The 18,169-nt window shown below is 40.9% G+C and overlaps 1 protein-coding gene across 2 annotated transcripts in view; it reads left to right on the top strand.

The window, feature by feature from the left end:
- Positions 1 to 18,169, top strand: part of ints7 (integrator complex subunit 7) — a 77,443-nt gene that overhangs the window by 2,634 nt on the left and 56,640 nt on the right. For both annotated transcript variants that reach the window (XR_010976214.1, XM_068044987.1), the window contains exons 2-5: positions 353 to 482; positions 585 to 731; positions 5,832 to 5,969; positions 13,003 to 13,049. Coding sequence is in view for 1 of the 2 variants with exons in the window: in XM_068044987.1 (XP_067901088.1) it covers positions 353 to 482; positions 585 to 731; positions 5,832 to 5,969; positions 13,003 to 13,049 (462 nt within the window). In the remaining variant the exon portion in view is untranslated. The remainder of the gene's footprint in view (positions 1 to 352; positions 483 to 584; positions 732 to 5,831; positions 5,970 to 13,002; positions 13,050 to 18,169) is intronic.

Below are 18,169 nucleotides of genomic sequence, written 5' to 3'. Positions count from 1 at the left end.
TGTATGTTTATTGAGACTAATTATGAAAAGTACATCCCAAATTTAAAATATTAGGATAGATTGAAACCATGAGTTTTGACTTTTATTTAGGAATGCCTGAATGAGCAGAGGTCAGAACTGTTTGCAAATAGAATACATGATGCAGGATATTGATCTTTGCTACACATGAATCTGTTGTATTTCACCTCTTTCTCAAGAAAGATCCAGAATTTCGACTTTCAAAAAGCACAAAAATGTCATAATGGAAAAAATTGAGATTCTGACCTGATTTGCATGTTAAATAATATAAACCTTAAAATGTGATGCAGTGAGTTCATGTACCAATGTAATGTTTTGTATCCTATTTCTCAAGGACTGAGATCAGGGAAACTTGGTGAGCAGTGTGAGGCAGTTGTTCGTTTTCCTAGGCTGTTCCAAAAATATCCATTTCCAATTCTTATAAACTCGGCTTTTTTGAAACTTGCAGACATCTTCAGAGTTGGGTAAGCATTACAATCTCTTGAAAGAATGATCTAACAATTACTTTTTTTTATATTTGTTTTACAAAATGGGATTTAATTAACTTCACTGTTTCTCTTCTTTAGAAACAACTTTTTGAGATTGTGTGTACTGAAGGTGACTCAGCAGAGTGAAAAGCACTTGGAGAAAATCTTGAATGTTGACGAGTTTGTGAAGAGAGTCTTCTCAGTCATCCACAGCAATGATCCAGTGGCCAGAGCCATCACTCTCCGGTAAGCAAAAGTCCAGTGAAAGGTCAAAAGCTGCTGTGTTTTTGAGCCAAGAGCATTTATTGTGACTTTACAGATAATTAGCCAAAATAAGTAAATCAAATTTATCCGAACCATTTGGTAAATAAGCTACACTGTAGTCACACTGACCTCTGTAACTGTGATGGAAACATAGAAAATAGGAGCAGGAGTAGGCCATTCGGCCCTTCAGGCCTGCTGCGCCATTCATTATGATCATGGCTGATCATCCAACTCTGTAACCTGTTCCCACTTTTGACCCATATCCTTTGATCCTTTTAGACCCAAGAGCTATATCTAACTCCTTCTTGAAAACATACAATGTTTTGGCCTCAACTGCTTTCTGTGGTAGCAAATTCCACAGGCTCACCACTCTCTGGATGAAGAAATTTCTCCTCATCTCAGTCTGAACGGTTTACCCAGTATCCTTAGAGTATTCTGGACTCCCCCACCATTGGGAACATCCTTCCTGCATCTACCCTGTCAAGTCCTGTTAGAATTTTATAAGTTTCTATGAGATTCCCCTCACTCTTCTGAACTCCAGCAAATATAATCCTAAACGACTCAATCTCTCCTCATACGTCAGTCCCGCCATCCCAGGAATCAGTCTGGTAAACCTTCGCTGCACTCCCTCTATAGCAAGAACATGCTTCCTCAGATAAGGAGACCAAAACTGCACACTGTATTCCAGGTGTGGCCTCACCAAGGCCCTGTATAATTGCAGCAAGACATCCCTGCTCCTGTACTCGAATCCTCTTGCTATGAAGGCCAACATACCATTTGCCTTTTTTACCGCCTGTTGGACCTGCATGCTTACCTTCAGCGACTGGTGTACGAGAACACCCAGGTCTCGCTGCATATTCCCCTCTCTCAGTTTATAGCTGTTCAGATAATCTGCCTTCCTGTTTTTGCTACCAAAGTGGATAACCTCACATTTATCCACATTATACTTCATCTGCCATGCATTTTCCCACTCACTCAACTTGTCCAAATCACCCTGAAGCCTCTCTGCTTCCTCTTCAGAACTCACCCTCCCACCCAGTTTTGTGTCATCTGCAAATTTGGAGATATTACATTTAGCTCCCTCACTAAATCATTAATGTATATTGTGAATAGCTGGGGTCCTAGCACCGAGCCCTGCAGTACCCCACTAGTCACTGCCTGCCATTCGGAAAAAGACCCATTTATCCCTACTCTTTGTTGCCTGTGTGCCAGCCAATTTTCACTCCATCGCAATACACTACCCCCAATCCCATGTGCTTTAATTTTACACGCTAATCTCTTATGTGGGTCTTTGTCGAAAGCCTTCTGAAAGTCCAAATAAACCACATCCACTGGCTTCCCCTTATCAACTCTACTAATTACATCCTCAAAGAACTCTAGTAGATTTGTCAAGCATGATTTCCCTTTCGTAAATCCATGCTGAATCTGTCCCGATTCTACCACTGTTCTCTAAGTGCTCTGCTATAAAATCTTTGATAATGGACTCTGGAATTTTCCCCACTAGCGACATCAAGCTGACTGGTCTCTAATTCCCTGCTTTTTCTCTACCTCCATTTTTAAATAGTGGGTTTACATTAGCTGCCCTCCAATCTGTAGGAACTGTTCCAGAGTCTATAGAATCTTGGAAGATGACCACCAATGCATCCACTATTTCTAGGGCCACTTCCTTAAGTACTCCGGGATGCATGCCATCAGGCACTGGGGATTTATCACCTTCAATCCCATCAATTTCCCCACCACCATTTCTCTACTAATTTCTTTCAGTTCCTCTCTCTCACTAAGCCCTGTGTTCCCCAACACTTCTGGTATGATATTTGTGTCCTCCTTTGTGAAGACAGAACCAAAGTATGCATTTAGTTGGTCAGCTATTTCTCTGTTCCCCATAATAAATTCCCCTGTTTCTGACTGTAAGGGACCTACATTTGTCGTCTTCAATCTTTTTCTCCTCACATACCTATAGAAACTTTTACCGTCAGTTTTTATGTTCTCCGCAAGCTTGCTCTTGTACTCTATTTTCCCCTTCTTAATCAATCCCTTGGTCCTCCTTTGCTGAATTTGAAACTGCTCCCAATCCTCAGGTCTGTTGTTTTTTCTGGCGAATTTATATGCCTCTTCCTTGGATGTAATGCTGTCTCTAATTTCCTTTGTAAGCCATGGTTTGGCTACCTTTCCCTTTTTACTTTTGTGCCAGACAGCAATAAACAATTGTTGAAGTTCATCCATGCGCTCTTTAAATGTTTTCCATTGCCTATCCACCATCATCCCTTTAAGTAACGTTTCCCAATCCGTCATAGCCAACTTGCGCCTCATACCTTTGTAGTTTCCTTTACTAAGATTCAGGACCCTAGTCTCAGAATCAACTATGTCACTCTCCATCTTGATGAAGAATTCTATCATGTTATGGTCGCTCATCCCCAAGGGGTCTCGCATCACTAGATTATCAATTATTCCTCTCTCATTACACGATACCCAGTTTAGGACAGCCTGTTCTCTAGTTGGTTCCTTGACGTATTGGTCCAGAAAGCCATCCGTATACACTCCACGAATTCCTCCTCTACAGTATTGTGATTCAATTCATTTGCCCAATCTATATGTAGATTAAATTCACCCATAATTACAGATGTTTCTTTATTGCATGCGTCTCTAATTTCCTGTTTAATGCTATTCCCAACATCACAATGACAGTTTGGGGGTCTATATACAACCCCCACTAATGTTTTTTGCACCTTAGTGTTTCTCAGCTCTACCCATACAGATTTCACATCGTCAGAGCTAATATCTTTCCTCACTGTTGTGTTAATTTCCTCTTTAACCATCAATGCTACCCCACGCCTTTTGCTTTTTGTCTGTCCTTCCTAAATATTGAATACCTCTGGATGTTCATTTCCCATCCCTGGTCACCTTGCAGCCATGTCTCCCTAATCCCGACTATATCATACCCGTTTACATCTATTTCCGTGATTAATTCATCCACTTTATTGCGAATGCTCCGTGCGTTAAGGCACAAAGCCTTAAGGCTTGTCTTTTTAACATTACTTGTCCCCTTCCCACTATTTTTCACTGTGGCCCTGTTTGATTCTAGCCCTTGATTTCTCTGCCTATCACTTCTCTTATTCCTCTTACTCTCTTTTGTTCTTGTCTTTGATTTCCCCCCCCTCCTCTGACTCTTTGCAAAGGTTCCCATCCCCCTGTCATTTTAGTTTAAACTCTCCCCAACCACTCTAGCAAATACTCCCCCTAGGACATTAGTCCTGGTCCTGCCCAGGTGTACCCCATCCAATTTGTACTGGTCCCACCTCCCCCAGACTCTGTCCCAATGTCCCAGGAATCTAAAACCCTCCCCCTCACACCGTCTCTTCAGCCACGTATTTATCCAATATATCCTGCTATTTCTACTCTGACTAGCACGTGGCACTGGTAGTAATCCTGAGATCACTACCTTTGAGGTCCTACTTTTCAACTTACTTCCTAACTCCCTATATTCCGCTCTTACGGTCTCATCCTTTTTTTTTTACCTACGCAGTTTGTACCAATGTGTACCACGACCACTGGCTGTTCATCCTCCCCCTTCAGAATGTCCTGTAACCCCCAGCACTAGGGAGGCAACATACCATCCTGGAGTCTCTTTTGCGACCACAGAAACTTATCTATTCCCCTTACAATTGAATCCCCTGTACCTATTGCATTCCCACGCTTTTTACTCCTCCCATGTGCAGCAGAGCCAACTGTGATGCAACGAATTGGGTTGTTGCTGCTTTCCCCTGAGAGGCCATTTCTCCCAACAGTATTCAAAGCAGTATATCTGTTTTGCAGGGGAATAGCCACAGGAGATTCCTGCACTGCCTACCTAGTCCTCTTGCTCTGAATGGTGGTCACCCATTCCCTTCCTACCTGTGGAGTCTGAGCCTGTGGTGTGACCACCTCTCTCTACATGCTATCCACGATACTCTGCGCCTCATGGATGCTCCACAGTGTCGGCAGCTGCCATTCCAGCTCCAAAACCCGGGCTTCCAGGAGCTGTAGCTGGAGACACTTCCTGCACACGTGCTGGTCCCGGGCACTGGAATTGTTCTCTGCTTCCGACATGGAGCACGAGGAGCACACCACAGCTTTGAGCTCTCCTGCCATGACTTAACCCTTTAAATTAACCTTTTGGAAGATCTTAATATCAAGTAATATCAATTACTTTGGGGGACCTTCTTCACTGGTCCTCGTTACTACAGAACTCCATAAAAAAAACTACTCACTATATATGAAAATAAACTGTAAATCTTTCTTACTTTCGTTATTTAACCAGCTATTTACAGCTATTCCCTCACAGCAGTGACTCACCAACCAGTTACCTTCCAGCTTTCCTGCGACGTCACTGTTGGCTTTTTAAAATAAAATTCAAAACTCCACGCTTTTAAACTGTGCTGGTCTCACTCAGTCTCGTTCCTTGGTAAACCTATTGAGTATGTTAGTTATTGCAAGAAAGTTATGATATATTGGTCATAAGATATCCCAGGAATCTACTGCAAAAACTGGCTTCAAACAGAATAAAATTGTGGCGCATATATATAGTTTTTTAGTAGGGTCATTTCAAGGTGAATTAATTTAGTTCTTCAATTGTAAGCCCATCAAGTTTCGATCTTACTGTTATCATCTACACCCTTTGATTGGATTACAGCTTGGTACTCCACATAAGTCATCTGTCTAGTATATATGTCTGATAATTTCTTCGTTTTCAAGTGCAATCAACTTTTTGATCATTAAGTACTGATGCCACAGTTATTCCTTTGTTGTAAGTTAATAAAAAATCAACTGTCCATAACTTATAAACAATTGTCCCGTTTATTATTTATATTACATATAGCCTAGAAAAATTTCAAGGCATCTGATGTACTTTCTACTTTGATATGAACATTGTAACTTGCAGGAGCTCTTGTGAACTGTAACCTAGTACAGATACCCGTGATAGATTTCCACTTTGTGGACTTATAAGGTAGCTTTATTTATTTTCATGTGTGAGCGTTTAAATGTATGTCAAGCATTGTGTACCTAATCAGTGAATGTGAGTCACTGGATTGTGTCCTTTTGCAGAATGTTAGGAAGTATGGCGTCTATCATTCCTGACAGAAAAAATGCTCACCACAGCATTCGGCAAAGTTTAGATTCACATGATAATATCGAAGTAGAAGCTGCCATTTTTGCTGCTGCACATTTTTCTGCACAATCCAAGTAAGTACAGCTAGACCTTTTGAGTAATATTTATACCTGCCACAAAGCTGATGTTTCAGAACTGTTACATCTCAGTTGTGATTTTGGGGGAGATGCAACATCATTCATTCATATAGACATACATGTTTATAATTATTAGCCTCAGCAAAGCTGCTGTACATAGTTGGTACCTTCTGTGCCTCTTGAGAGATAGTGTTCGTGAAGTAGCAGTCAAATCCAAGGTGTCTTGTTATGTTGCTTTATGTTTACGGCAAGTGTCTGATAGTCTACAGGTACTGGGCTAGGTATCTTTGTGGCTGTTGCAAAATCAGTGAACTAATTTGGAATGGGGAGGGGCACCAGGATGAAGCATTACAGAAGGGTAACAAGGTGCACAGAGGATTGGGAGCAGTAAACATCATTAGAATAAGATATAGTTCAGAAATACAAGGGTTCAAATGTGGAGAAATACAAGGCAAGCTATGATGTGTTTGGTGTGCATGTGCTTAAATGCTTGGAGAGCGACAAATAGGGTTGGTGAGCTTCTGGCACAAATTGCCACATGGGATCGTGATATAGTAGCAATATCAGAGACCTGACTCAAACAAGGGGAGGAATGCACACTTGATATTCCTGGTTACAAAGTATCCAGGAAAGATAGGGAAAGAAAAGAATAGGGGTGGGTGGCAGTAATGATTAAAGATATTGCACCACTGGAATTGAATGATGCGATTGAGGATTCAAAGACTGAATCTATTTGGTTAGAATTAAGGAACAATAGAGGAGCTATTATATTGCTGGGTGTAGATTGTAGGTCAACAAATCATGAGAAGGAAATAGAGGAGCAAATTTGCTGGCATATTTCAGAAAAATGCAAGAATTGTAAAGTAGTGATCATGGGGTCTTCAGTTATCTTAATACAGACTGGAAAATTAACACTTTAAAGAGCAAAGATGGAGAGGAATTCCTGAAATGTGGACAAGAGAACTTTCTTGATCAGTTTGTTTCCAGTCCAATGAGGAAGGAAGCAGTGCTGGTTCTGGGGAATAAAGTGGATCAAATAGAGCATGTCTCAATGGGATGGCATTTGGGAAAAAGTGATCACAATATCATTAGGTTTTTGTAATGGAAAGGGGCAAGGAAAATTAAAATACTCAATTGGAGGAGGGCTAATTTCAGTGAGTTGAAAAGGGATCTGGCCCAAGTGAATTGAAATCAAAGATTGGCAGATAAAACAGTAAATGATAAGTGGGAGGCTTTCAAAGAAGAGATAATTTAGGTATAGACTAGATGCATTGCCAAGAGGGGAAAAGCAAAGGCATCCAAAACTGGAGCTCCCTGGATGACTAAAGATATAGAGGTTAAAATGAAGCAGAAAAAGCCAGCCCCAATAAATGTCCGGTTCCTAAAACAGTAGAGAACCTAACTGAATATTAAAAAGTACAGGGGAGAACTGAAAAGGGAATAAGAGCAGCAAAGAAAGTATATGAGAATAGATTAGAGGGTCACATAAAGCACTCTTTATAAACCCGTTGGTAGTGAAAGAAAGGCTGGGATCAATTAGGAACCGAAAAGATCATCTGGTGGGGCAATCTAGAACGAGAGGTCATAGTTTTAGGATAAGGGGTCGCAGATTTAAAACAGATATGAGGAGAAATTACTTCTGTCAAAGGGTCATGAATCTGTGGAATTCACTATCCCAGAGTGCGGTGGATGCCGGGACATTGGGTAAATTTAAGGAGGAGATAGACAGATTTTTAATTAGAAATGGGTTGAAGGGTTATGGAGAATGGGCAGGAAAGTGGAGTTGAGGCCGAGATGAGATCATCCATGATTGTATTCAATGGCGGAGCAGGCTCGAGGGGCTGAACTGCCTCCTCCTGCTCCTATTTCTTATGCTAAGTGCATGGCTGAGTACTTTGCATGTCTTCATTAAAGAAGAGGATGCTGCCGATGTCACAGTAAAAGAGGAACTAGTAGAGAAATTGGATAGGATAAAAATAAAGAGGAGGTGCTTCAAAGTTTGGCAGTGCTCAAAGTAGAAGAGTCACCTGGTCTGGATAGGATGTATTCTTTGTTGCTTAGGAAAGTTAAGGTCGAAATAGCGTAGGCTCTGGCCACAATCTTCCAATCCTCCTTTAGATATGTGAGCAGTGCCAGAGGACTGGAGGATCGCAAATGTTATACCCTGTTCAAAAAAGGAGAGGGGGATAAATATGGCAACTACGGGCAGTCAGCTTGATGTCAGTAGTGGCAAAACTTGGAGATAATTATATATAATTTATTGGCAGTTGGGAAAAGTATGAGTTAATAAATGACAGCTAGAGGCAAATGATATTTTGATGAACTTAGTTGAGTTTCTTTGAAGTTACGGAGTGCGTTGATAAAGGTAGTGCGGTTGTTGTATATATGAACTTTCAAAAGGCATTTGATGAAGTATCACATAACCAACTTTGAGCAAAATTGAAGCCTGCACGATTAAATGGGCAGTGGCAGCTTGGATATGAAATTGTCTCATGGACAGGAAGCAGAGAGTCGTGGTGAATGGTTGATTTTCAGTCTGGATGGAAGTATACAGCAGTGTCTCCCAGGGTTCAGTATTAGGACCACTACTCTTTTTGATGCTGTAATGACCTGGATTTGTGTATAGGGGAAATAGTTTCAAAGTTTGCAGATGAGACAAAACTCAAATGAGGTAAACAATGAAGTGGATAGTAACAGACTTCAGAAGGACATAGACTAGTGAAATGGGCAGACACATGACAAAATTTAATGCAGAGAAATATGAAGTGTTATCCTGGAGTTTGTTTTCTTTTCCGGGAAGTATGCGGTGTGCCTTTAAGGCTGTAACAGGATCTGTATTGCTTTAAGGCAGCAAGTTCCAGGGACTGTGTCAAAGAATACATTCTCGTTGTCATAGGCGACAGCCACTCCTGACCAAGGACATGAGATACAACGTTGCCGTTTGACATTTGAAACTAACTGAAAAACAGGCTTTTGAAACACAGTTAACACACACACACAGACTGTCTGCCAGCTTGTACTGAAGGAAAGAGAGCTCTCTCGGTTTATTTAAACCCTATTTATTATACTCTCAGAATTCTGAGAAGTCAAGCCAGATTCATTTCTTAAGAGAAAACAACCAATTCCTTTAATTACTGAACTGTAATTGTTGAAATTCATCACTGGAAAAGAAAAGCATCAATTCAACTGCTGAATTAGACTACTGACTATCCTACTGTTGAAGAGCCTTTTTTCCCCATCGGACAGCTGTGAGGACTTCAAGCTACCTTGGACTGTTCCACGTTGGAAGATTCCACTTCGGCAGGAGCGTGAATCTGCAAGAACACTCATTTTTCTATTTTAAATGTTGTTTATATCTTGGTAGTGTTTAAGAATTTAGTTTTTCTAATTAAACAGTTAATTTGTTGATCTAAAGACACCTGGTTTGGTTAGCCTCATTCAGGGGTTAATGGTACAATTTGGCTGGGTCTTTCTTTAATTTGGAAAGGTTAAAATGATATGTTAGGCGATCTGTGGAGGGGCAGGACTGAATCAGCAGTGGGTTTCTCCCACCATAATCAGAATCATGTATTTGGATTGGGGGCTTTGTCTTGAGTGGTTGGTCGTAATAGAAGTGATAGGAAGAATGAGATGAGGCAATATAAATTAAAAGATACAATTTTAAAGGGGGTGCAAGAGCAGCGAGATCTGTGTGTGTACGTACACAAATCTTTGAAGCGGAGAAAGCTGTTTTTATTTAGAAAAAAAAGCTTATGGGATTTTTGGCTTTATAAATGGAGGCATGAAGTACAAAAGTAAAGTAGTTGTGATAAACCTGTATAAATCATGGATTAGGCCCCAGCTGCAGTATTGTGTCCAATTCTGGGCATCACATTTCAGGAAGGATATCAAGACCTTGGGATACAAAGGAGATTTATGAGATTGGGATCAGGGACTTTACGTAGGCAGAGAGACTGGAGAAGCAGAGGTTGTTCTTCGAGCAGAGATGGTTAAGGGAGATCTGATTAGAGATGTTAAAAATCATGAAGGATTTTGTTAAAGTAAATAAAGACTAACTTTCCTTTGGCAGAAGGCTCCGTAAGCAGAGAACGCAGATTTAGTGTAACTGTCAAAAGAGCTAGAGGCATTGAGAAATTTCTTGGTGTGTTGTTGTGACCTGGTATGCACTGCCTGAAAGGGTAGTGGAAGCAGTTTCAATAATAACTTTCAAAAGGGAATTCGATAAATATTTGAAGAAAAATTTTCAGAGCTATGATGAAGGTGCTCGGGAGTGGGGATAATTGAATAGCTCTACAAAGAGCTGGCAAGATGTGATCAACTGAATGGCCTCTTGTGCTGTATCATTCAATGATTAATCCATACAAGTTGGTATGAAAATAGCCTAGCGCAACTTAGTTCAATTTATTTGAACCTGATTACACCACCTGTGTAATCTCTCTCCACCATTAGCTGCAACTTATTAAGCTTGTTGTCTTTTAATATCTTTGTGTAATGAATGCATATTGGAGATGGTCAACCATCAGGCAGAGTGAATAAGTGCCATTTCAGAGTTCCTTTTTAACAATTATAGAAACTTTCAGTACAGTTGTTGACAACTTGGTTCTGTAAATTTCGATCAGTTAAGCAAATTTACATGTTTGTTGTTAACGATCCACTAATTGAATAAAAAGTGAGACCACACAGAGCTTTAAGCAATTTATTGCTGTTTTGTGTAAACTGCAAGCCAAAAGGCGTTAAGCTGCAACAGATGTTACCAAGTCCAATGATCTTTAACTGTACTGAGACCAGGAACAAGAACAGGGGTTTCTCTGCAGGCTGGCAAACTATAATATTTCATTTTTAGAATAACAAGGTACATGATTGTGAAGTAGATTCCCAGACCATTTATTTGGGTTAAGAAGTCTGTGCTGATGTTTTTCTCAATGTGAGCCACTCAGTCTCATCCTAACTCTCTTCACTACCTTTACCCTTGAAAAGTCTTTTTGAAGAAATTATCTAATTCACTTTGAAGGTACAAAAGCAAAATACTGCAGATGCTGGAAATCTGAAGCAAAAACAAAGTGCTGGAAATACTCAGCAGTATTTGTGGAGAGAGAAACAGAGTTAACATACTCTGTTTTTCTCTCCACAGTTGCTGCCTGGCCGTCTGAGTATTTCCAGCATTTTCTGTTTTTATTTCACTTTAAAGGTACTTTGCTTAACAATGATTTGTGAATCTGTTAATCAAAGTTTCTCTGCTCCTCTAATGCAATTTAAACATTATCATTTAAGTTGCATTTCAATTCTTTACTCTCAAAATGTGTTCATTGCTTTTGTTAAATAAGAAAAGTGAACTGCATCTGCTAACTATAGTCTCATCTTGTTAGCCTATCTATGTTCTCTCTAATCTTCCACACCCCTTGTGACAATTTACCATCCAGTCCCAAAATTTGGTGCCATCAGAAAATGTCAGTATTATTTCCTCAATTCCTAAATCGGTATCATTTACATGCAAAATAAATAAGAGCAGCCCCGGTGCAGACCCTTATTAACCCTGCTCATTCCCATCTTGCAGTCTGTGAAAGCTTTGCCCATCACTTTTTCTGTTCTCTAACCATTTTCTAACATCCTTAATTCCAAAGGCCTTTGCATTTGATTATGTAACAGTAGTGACTGCATTGCGAAAGTAATTCGTTAACTGTGAAGCACTTTGTGATGGTCTGAAAATGTGAAAAATGTTTTTTTTTTACTTTTTTAAATGCTTGTTGAAAATCTGTATAAACCACTTGCACTGCTTTTCTTTATCCCCATCAGATTTTTTTCAAAGAATTTTGAGTTTCATATTTTGAGTTATCAGTACATGGATGTAAATAAAAATTACATTGCTGTAATGTTTAGATTCATTTTGAGTTTTATTCCTAAAGCATCACAGTATTTTGTCTTAACATTAAAGCCTGCAGATGTTGAGTCTGAACTGGTTGTCATAGTTTGGAATGTTGGTATACAGTAATGTACAGTTTTGCACATTTTCATAAAGAAAAAAACTTGCATTTTTATAATGCCTTTCACAACCACCGGATGTCTCAAAGCACTTTACAGCCAATTAAGTACTTTCTGAAGTGTAGCCACTGTTGTAATGCAGGAAATGTGGCAAAATATATGCGCAGAGCAAACTCCCACAAACAGCAATGTGCTAAATGATGAGATAATCTGTTTTGGTTGTGTTGGTTGAGGGATAAAAATTGCCCAAGACACCGGGGATAACTCCCCTGCTGTTCTTCAAAATAGTGCCACAGGATCTTTTACATTCACCTGAGCAAGCAGCTGGGGCCTTGGTTGAACATCTCATCTGAAAGATGGCACTTCTGACAGTGCAGCACTCACTGAAATGTCAGCCTTGATAATTATGCTCAAGCCCTGGACTGGGACTTGAACTTTGAACCTTGTGACTCAACTGAGCCACAGCTGACACCATTTCATTCCATTATTTGGAGGGATTTCCTTTACGACATCTAACTGACCAGCTGCTGCTTCATTCAATCATTCGGTGCACCCAGCAAGGGTCTTAGCTAAAGAGAATCGGATGTTAGGGTACATGCATAAACATTATCCAACTGAGATAACAGGAGAGTCCTGTTGTTAGACCCCTGCCACCCCCTCCCCCCAACCCCCACTGGGTCCACTTTTGTATTAAACAAAAACAGAAAATGCTGGAAAGACAGGTCAGGCAGCTCTGTGCAGAGAGAAACAGAATTGACATTTCAAATCAGTGACTTTTCAACAGATGGTATTGTTTTGGAGATTACTTTGGAACTTTGAATTATTTCTACCCTGTAGTTCTCATACACAAACAACCAACTTATCCTTTCATAGCATATGCCTGCATGCATTCTTTGGAAGCTGTCAAAAAAGTTAATTAAACTCCAGTAACAATAGCTAAAATTGTGAAGAGTTAAAATTCATTCATTTCTGTTAGTTTCAGCATTTTCTTTTACAAAATTGTAAAGTCTGAGTGATGGTGACCATTTCCATTTGTTTCTTCCCACCCCAGAGATTTTGCTGCAGGAATTTGCAACAAAATTGGTGAAATGATTGAAGGTAAGATTTTAAAATTTCAGGGTTATTATTGTGTTATATTTAGTGCCTCTGCAATCTATACATGATTTTAAAACAAAATTTTGTCTTGTGTCGTTAATGTTTTCATGTATCACATTGGTCAAGTGCTTACCAGGAACTATTAATGCACCAGTTACGTGACTACTGGAGAGCAATCAGCACTACATTCCTAATTGCAGTGCTGTTCTCCCTGCACCATTTCAATATTTTCTGCTCCCTGCCCCTGTTTTCCACTCCGCAGCTAACTTGCTCACTCTTTTCTGTCAACCTGCCTTCCTCCTTCCAGGCTCTTCCATTGCCTTCCACTTCTATCTCCAGGATTTAAACCAACTTGTTCTTTCCCATACAAAAACAAGAAATGCTGGAATCACTCAGCAGGTCTGGCAGCATCTGTGGAAAGAGAAGCAGAGTTAACGTTTCGGGTCAGTGACCCTTCTTCGGAACTGACAAATATTAGAAAAGTCACAGATTATAAACAAGTGAGGTGGGGGTGGGGCAAGAGATAACAAAGGAGAAGGTGCAGATTGGACCAGGCCACATAGCTGACCAAAAGGTCACGGAGCAAAGGCAAACAATATGTTAATGGTCTGTTGAAAGACAAAGCATTCGTACAGATTAGGTGTGAATACACTGAATATTGAACAGCAGCAAGTGCAAACCTGAAGAAAAACAACCTGAAAAAAACAGTGGGTAAGCAAACTGAACAAACTAAGATGAAATGAAATAAATGCAAAAAAAGATTGTAAAAAATGTAAAAAGGAATGTAAAAAAAAGGAAGAAAAAATAACTAAAAATGAAAGTAAAATGGGGGCCTGTCATGCTCTGAAATTATTGAACTCAATGTTCAGTCCGGCAGGCTGTAGTGTGCCTAATCGGTAGATGAGATGCTGTTCCTCGAGCTTGCGTTGATGTTCACTGGAACACTGCAGTAATCCCAGGACAGAGATGTGAGCATGAGAGCAGGGGGGAGTGTTGAAATGGCAAGCAACCGGAAGCTCAGGGTCGTGCTTGAGTTTTTTTCAGGTTGTTTTTCTTCAGGTTTGCACTTGCTGCTGTTCAATATTCAGTGTATTCACACCTAATCTGTACTAATGCTTTGTCTTTCAACACACCATTAACATATTGTTTGCCTTTGCTCCGTGACCTTTTGGTCAGCTATGTGGCCTGGTCCAATCTGCACCTTCTCCTTTGTTATCTCTTGCCCCACCCCCACCTCACTTGTTTATAATCTGTGACTTTTCTAATATTTGTCAGTTCCGAAGAAGGGTCACTGACCCGAAACGTTAACTCTGCTTCTCTTTCCACAGATGCTGCCAGACCTGCTGAGTGAATCCGGCATTTCTTGTTTTTGTTTCAGATTTCCAGCATCCGCAGTATTTTGCTTTTATTGTTCTTTCCCATACCTTCCTCCCACCCACAAATGTTGTAGCAGCACCAGTTGGGAACATGACTGCATATCCAGAGCAAATGTGATAAGATCATTCAGCTAGGGTAAGCAGTGTCTCCCACACCAGGCCTAGTTTTTCTATGTTGTAACTGCTTTCTAATGAGACCCATTTCTCACCTCATGCATACTGAATGATGTCTTTCCCTGGGATCTTAATGCTGAATGTTTTACATTGAACATTTCAGTATGGGAAGCATGCTGAGAGAAGTGAGAGACAACTAGAGCGAGAGAGAGTTTGCTTATTTTTTTTGAGTGTGAGCAATGCAATGGAAGGCAGGGTGCACAGAAAGTAGTGAAAAATCTTAAATTTTGGGGAGTAAATTTGCATTTTTTAGTTCCCTTTATATTTTGGCTGCCTGTTTGAACAAGATTGGTGATCAATAAGAATTATTCCAAAGTGGTGGCTTAGCTCCCCACAGTCAATGGTGGCCTCACTTACCAATAATTTACCTGTAGGCAATTGGTAACAAGGTTTCCAAGGGGGCAGTGTCGAGGAATATAGTGACAGATTTCCCAATAATGCATTGTTGAACCTTGACCCCAGAGTGGAAACTTTCTTTGGAGTTTGGGAATTATTGCATTGGTTGGTGCTCATGGGTTTTCTCATGATGGCATCTCTAAGGACCAGTGTGTCCAAGTTATTGGCATCTAACCCTAAAATAGGTTGAAGGTTCATAAAGATTAAGAGGAACCTTTGTCTAGTATTCAGTGCAGACTCAACAGTTGCACTGCAGGTCTAATCCGGTTAGCATGGAGTGCTGGAAGACCAGTTGAGAACGTTTATTTCCCAAAGACTCACCCAATTTTAGGGACTTGCTAAAACAGGTCAAGCTATTTTTCAAGTCAGTTGCTGCCCTTGATTGTAATCTAAAAGCAACATCATTGTCCTGGATTAGAGACCGAGATCCATGACTTTCAGTATATTCCTTCATCAATTGTTAATGAATGTATTTGCTTTCATTCTCATGGAAGCTAGAGCAACAACTTTCATAACTGCTGTTTAATGGGGAAAAGTCTTTTTGGGGGGAAAGTAGAAGTGCAACTGGAATTTTAAGAGAAAATAGCAGCACACAATCAGCATTCTTTTTAAAATTCCCTCGTCCTGTTTCAGGAATTAATGGCCATTTCACCACAAGTGATTGAGAAAAATACTTTTTAATGTTAATCAAAGTATATTCTTTAAAAATATTTTTTAAAATAAAGGCACCTAGATGAAAGATACCATGCTAAATGAAAGTAGGGTTTAACTGAAAACTGAACAGTGCACAATATTTGAACTTGTTTCTTGGTTGCAAAATTCCGAACCCCCTTTATGTTGGAATGTTTGTCCTTGTCTATACGCAGATGGAGGATAAACATAGAGAGGTTTTTTGAATCAGGAAGGCTGCAAAGTCGAAGTTGTGAGGGTTTTCACTGAAACAAAATGGTTAGAAATGCTGGAGGATAGTTCGAAGCCATCTTGCTTGAATCAAGTAAGATATACAGTTATGTGGTTTATTTGCTATGCGTGAGGATAAGTCATACAGATTGAATTAAGTGAGTCTAGTCATAACTGTCGAAAAATAATTGAGTTTAATGATTCATAGCTAGCCTCCTCTCAATGTTTGGTCAGTCCATATTTGGAAGGATTGAAGAAATGCAAGTGTGAAAGACATGAATATCCATTGCAGATATTGAGATGCTATTGTTGTGTCCCTGAGGTACATGATTGTACAAGTTGTTGTAGGGCATATTGAATCAACTCCCATAAAAGTAAGACACTCTGGCTGCTTATGTGCCTACTGAAGCCACAGTTACAAAAACTTGCACCACCTTAATGCTACATGCCATTTTCAATTATCCCATCCCATTCTGTCATTGATCTTTCCACCCAGTGTGCCCACTGGGGTCTAATCCTGCCAATCTCCTTCCTGCCCAACTCACCTTTCCCACCACTGACCCTGTGGGCTTTGCCAGTGGATCAGCTCTCACCATCCCTCTACGCATCTCCCTCCAGAATGTCCATTCACTTGTGAACAAGGTTCTTGGCATCTGTGAATTTATCGTGGTTTAGTGCATCAACATCATGGCCTTGAGGGAAACCTGGCTGAGGGGTGATGACACCTTTCCTCTTGAAACGTCCTCACCTGGCTATATCTTCCATCACTTACCCCGTCAAGAATGTTGTGGTGGCAGTGTGGCTCTTCTCTCAAATCACACCTTGGCCTGATCTCTATTCCTCTGGCACTTTCTCCTCCTTTGAGTATCTCACCTTGTTCTACCCCTCTCACCTCTCATTCAAAATCCTCATTCCCTATGGCCCTTCTAAGGATGTTTTTAAAAAGATTCTCACCAAGCTATCTTCACTGCTTTCCTCCCTCAGCGCCAAATGACTTTTCATCCTTGGTGATTTCAACCCATATCTCAGCTCATGCTCCCTCTTCTCTGAGTTCACTGCCCTCTTATTCTCCCTAAATCTGCCTTCCAAGTAAACTCCCCAACCCATATTCACAGCCACCCCTTTGACCTTACAATTTCATGTTGTCTTGCTAGTGCCATTGTATTAATCAATGATCAGACAATCTCTTATTTCCCTGTATCACTCTTCAACCACAACCCCCTTTCACACCCCAACCCTATCTCTTTCTGTATCCATGCATGGGGAAAAAAAATATTCCCCAATTCACTTACAACTGCATTTTCAAAATCCCAACTGTCTAGCCTTTGGCTGCCACATTTCTGCAGCCACTGATTTGCTTAACTAAACCTTCACCTCCACCCTTGATGCCCTCGTCCCCAATAAAATCATTACTGTCTCTTGCCCTGGCCATTACCCCTGGTATGACCCTCCTCTTCACTCCCTTAAGTCCAAGGGATGCAGACTGAAAGGATATGGCAGACAACTGGCTTAACCATCCACTGCCAGATCTGGCTGGATCACATAACGCACTATCGGGTCCTGCTCTCATCTGCTAAAACTGCTCGCTATTCCAGGATCATCCTGGAATCCAAAGATGACCCCCCCCCACCCTACTTTTCTCTACTGCAAGCTGCCTTCCTGAATCCCTCTCTCTATTCTCCTCCACCCTCACCTCCAACAATAAGTGCGAGGAGCTCATGGAATTGATAAGATCGAGACCATCCAATCAGCTGCCTCTGCTACATCCCTCCCTTCCACGAGCCCACCGGGTCATATTTCCTCAAATTCCCTTCCTGCCCGAGCCCTGAACTCGCATTTTTCTCTAGTTTCTCCCCTATCTCCCTCATGCCCTCTCCGAGCTCATCTTGACCATGAGACCCACCTCCTGCTTCCTCGACCCAATTCCCAGTAAACTGCTGACCACCCAACTTCCCCTCATGGTGCCCATGTTAGCTGATATTGTAAACAGTCTCTCTCTTCGGGTATTGGCCTCTCTCCTTTAAATCTTCCATCATCACCCCCTCCTGAAAAAGACAACCCTTGACCCACTGTCGTTGCAGATTACCGCCTCATCTCTAACCTCCCTTTCCTCTCCAAAGCCCTTGAGTGTGTTGTTGCCTCCCAAATCGATGCCCATCTTTCCCAGAGCTCCATGTTTGAATCCCTCCAGTCAGGTTTCCACCCCTGCCACAGTACCAAAACGGCTCTTATCAGAGTCACAAGTGACATCCTATGTGATTGTGACGAAGGTAAACT

The sequence above is a fragment of the Heterodontus francisci genome, chromosome 13, assembly GCF_036365525.1.
Source record: "Heterodontus francisci isolate sHetFra1 chromosome 13, sHetFra1.hap1, whole genome shotgun sequence".
NCBI classification, from domain to species: domain Eukaryota; kingdom Metazoa; phylum Chordata; class Chondrichthyes; order Heterodontiformes; family Heterodontidae; genus Heterodontus; species Heterodontus francisci.
This window is presented reverse-complemented; position numbering and strand designations above follow the sequence as displayed.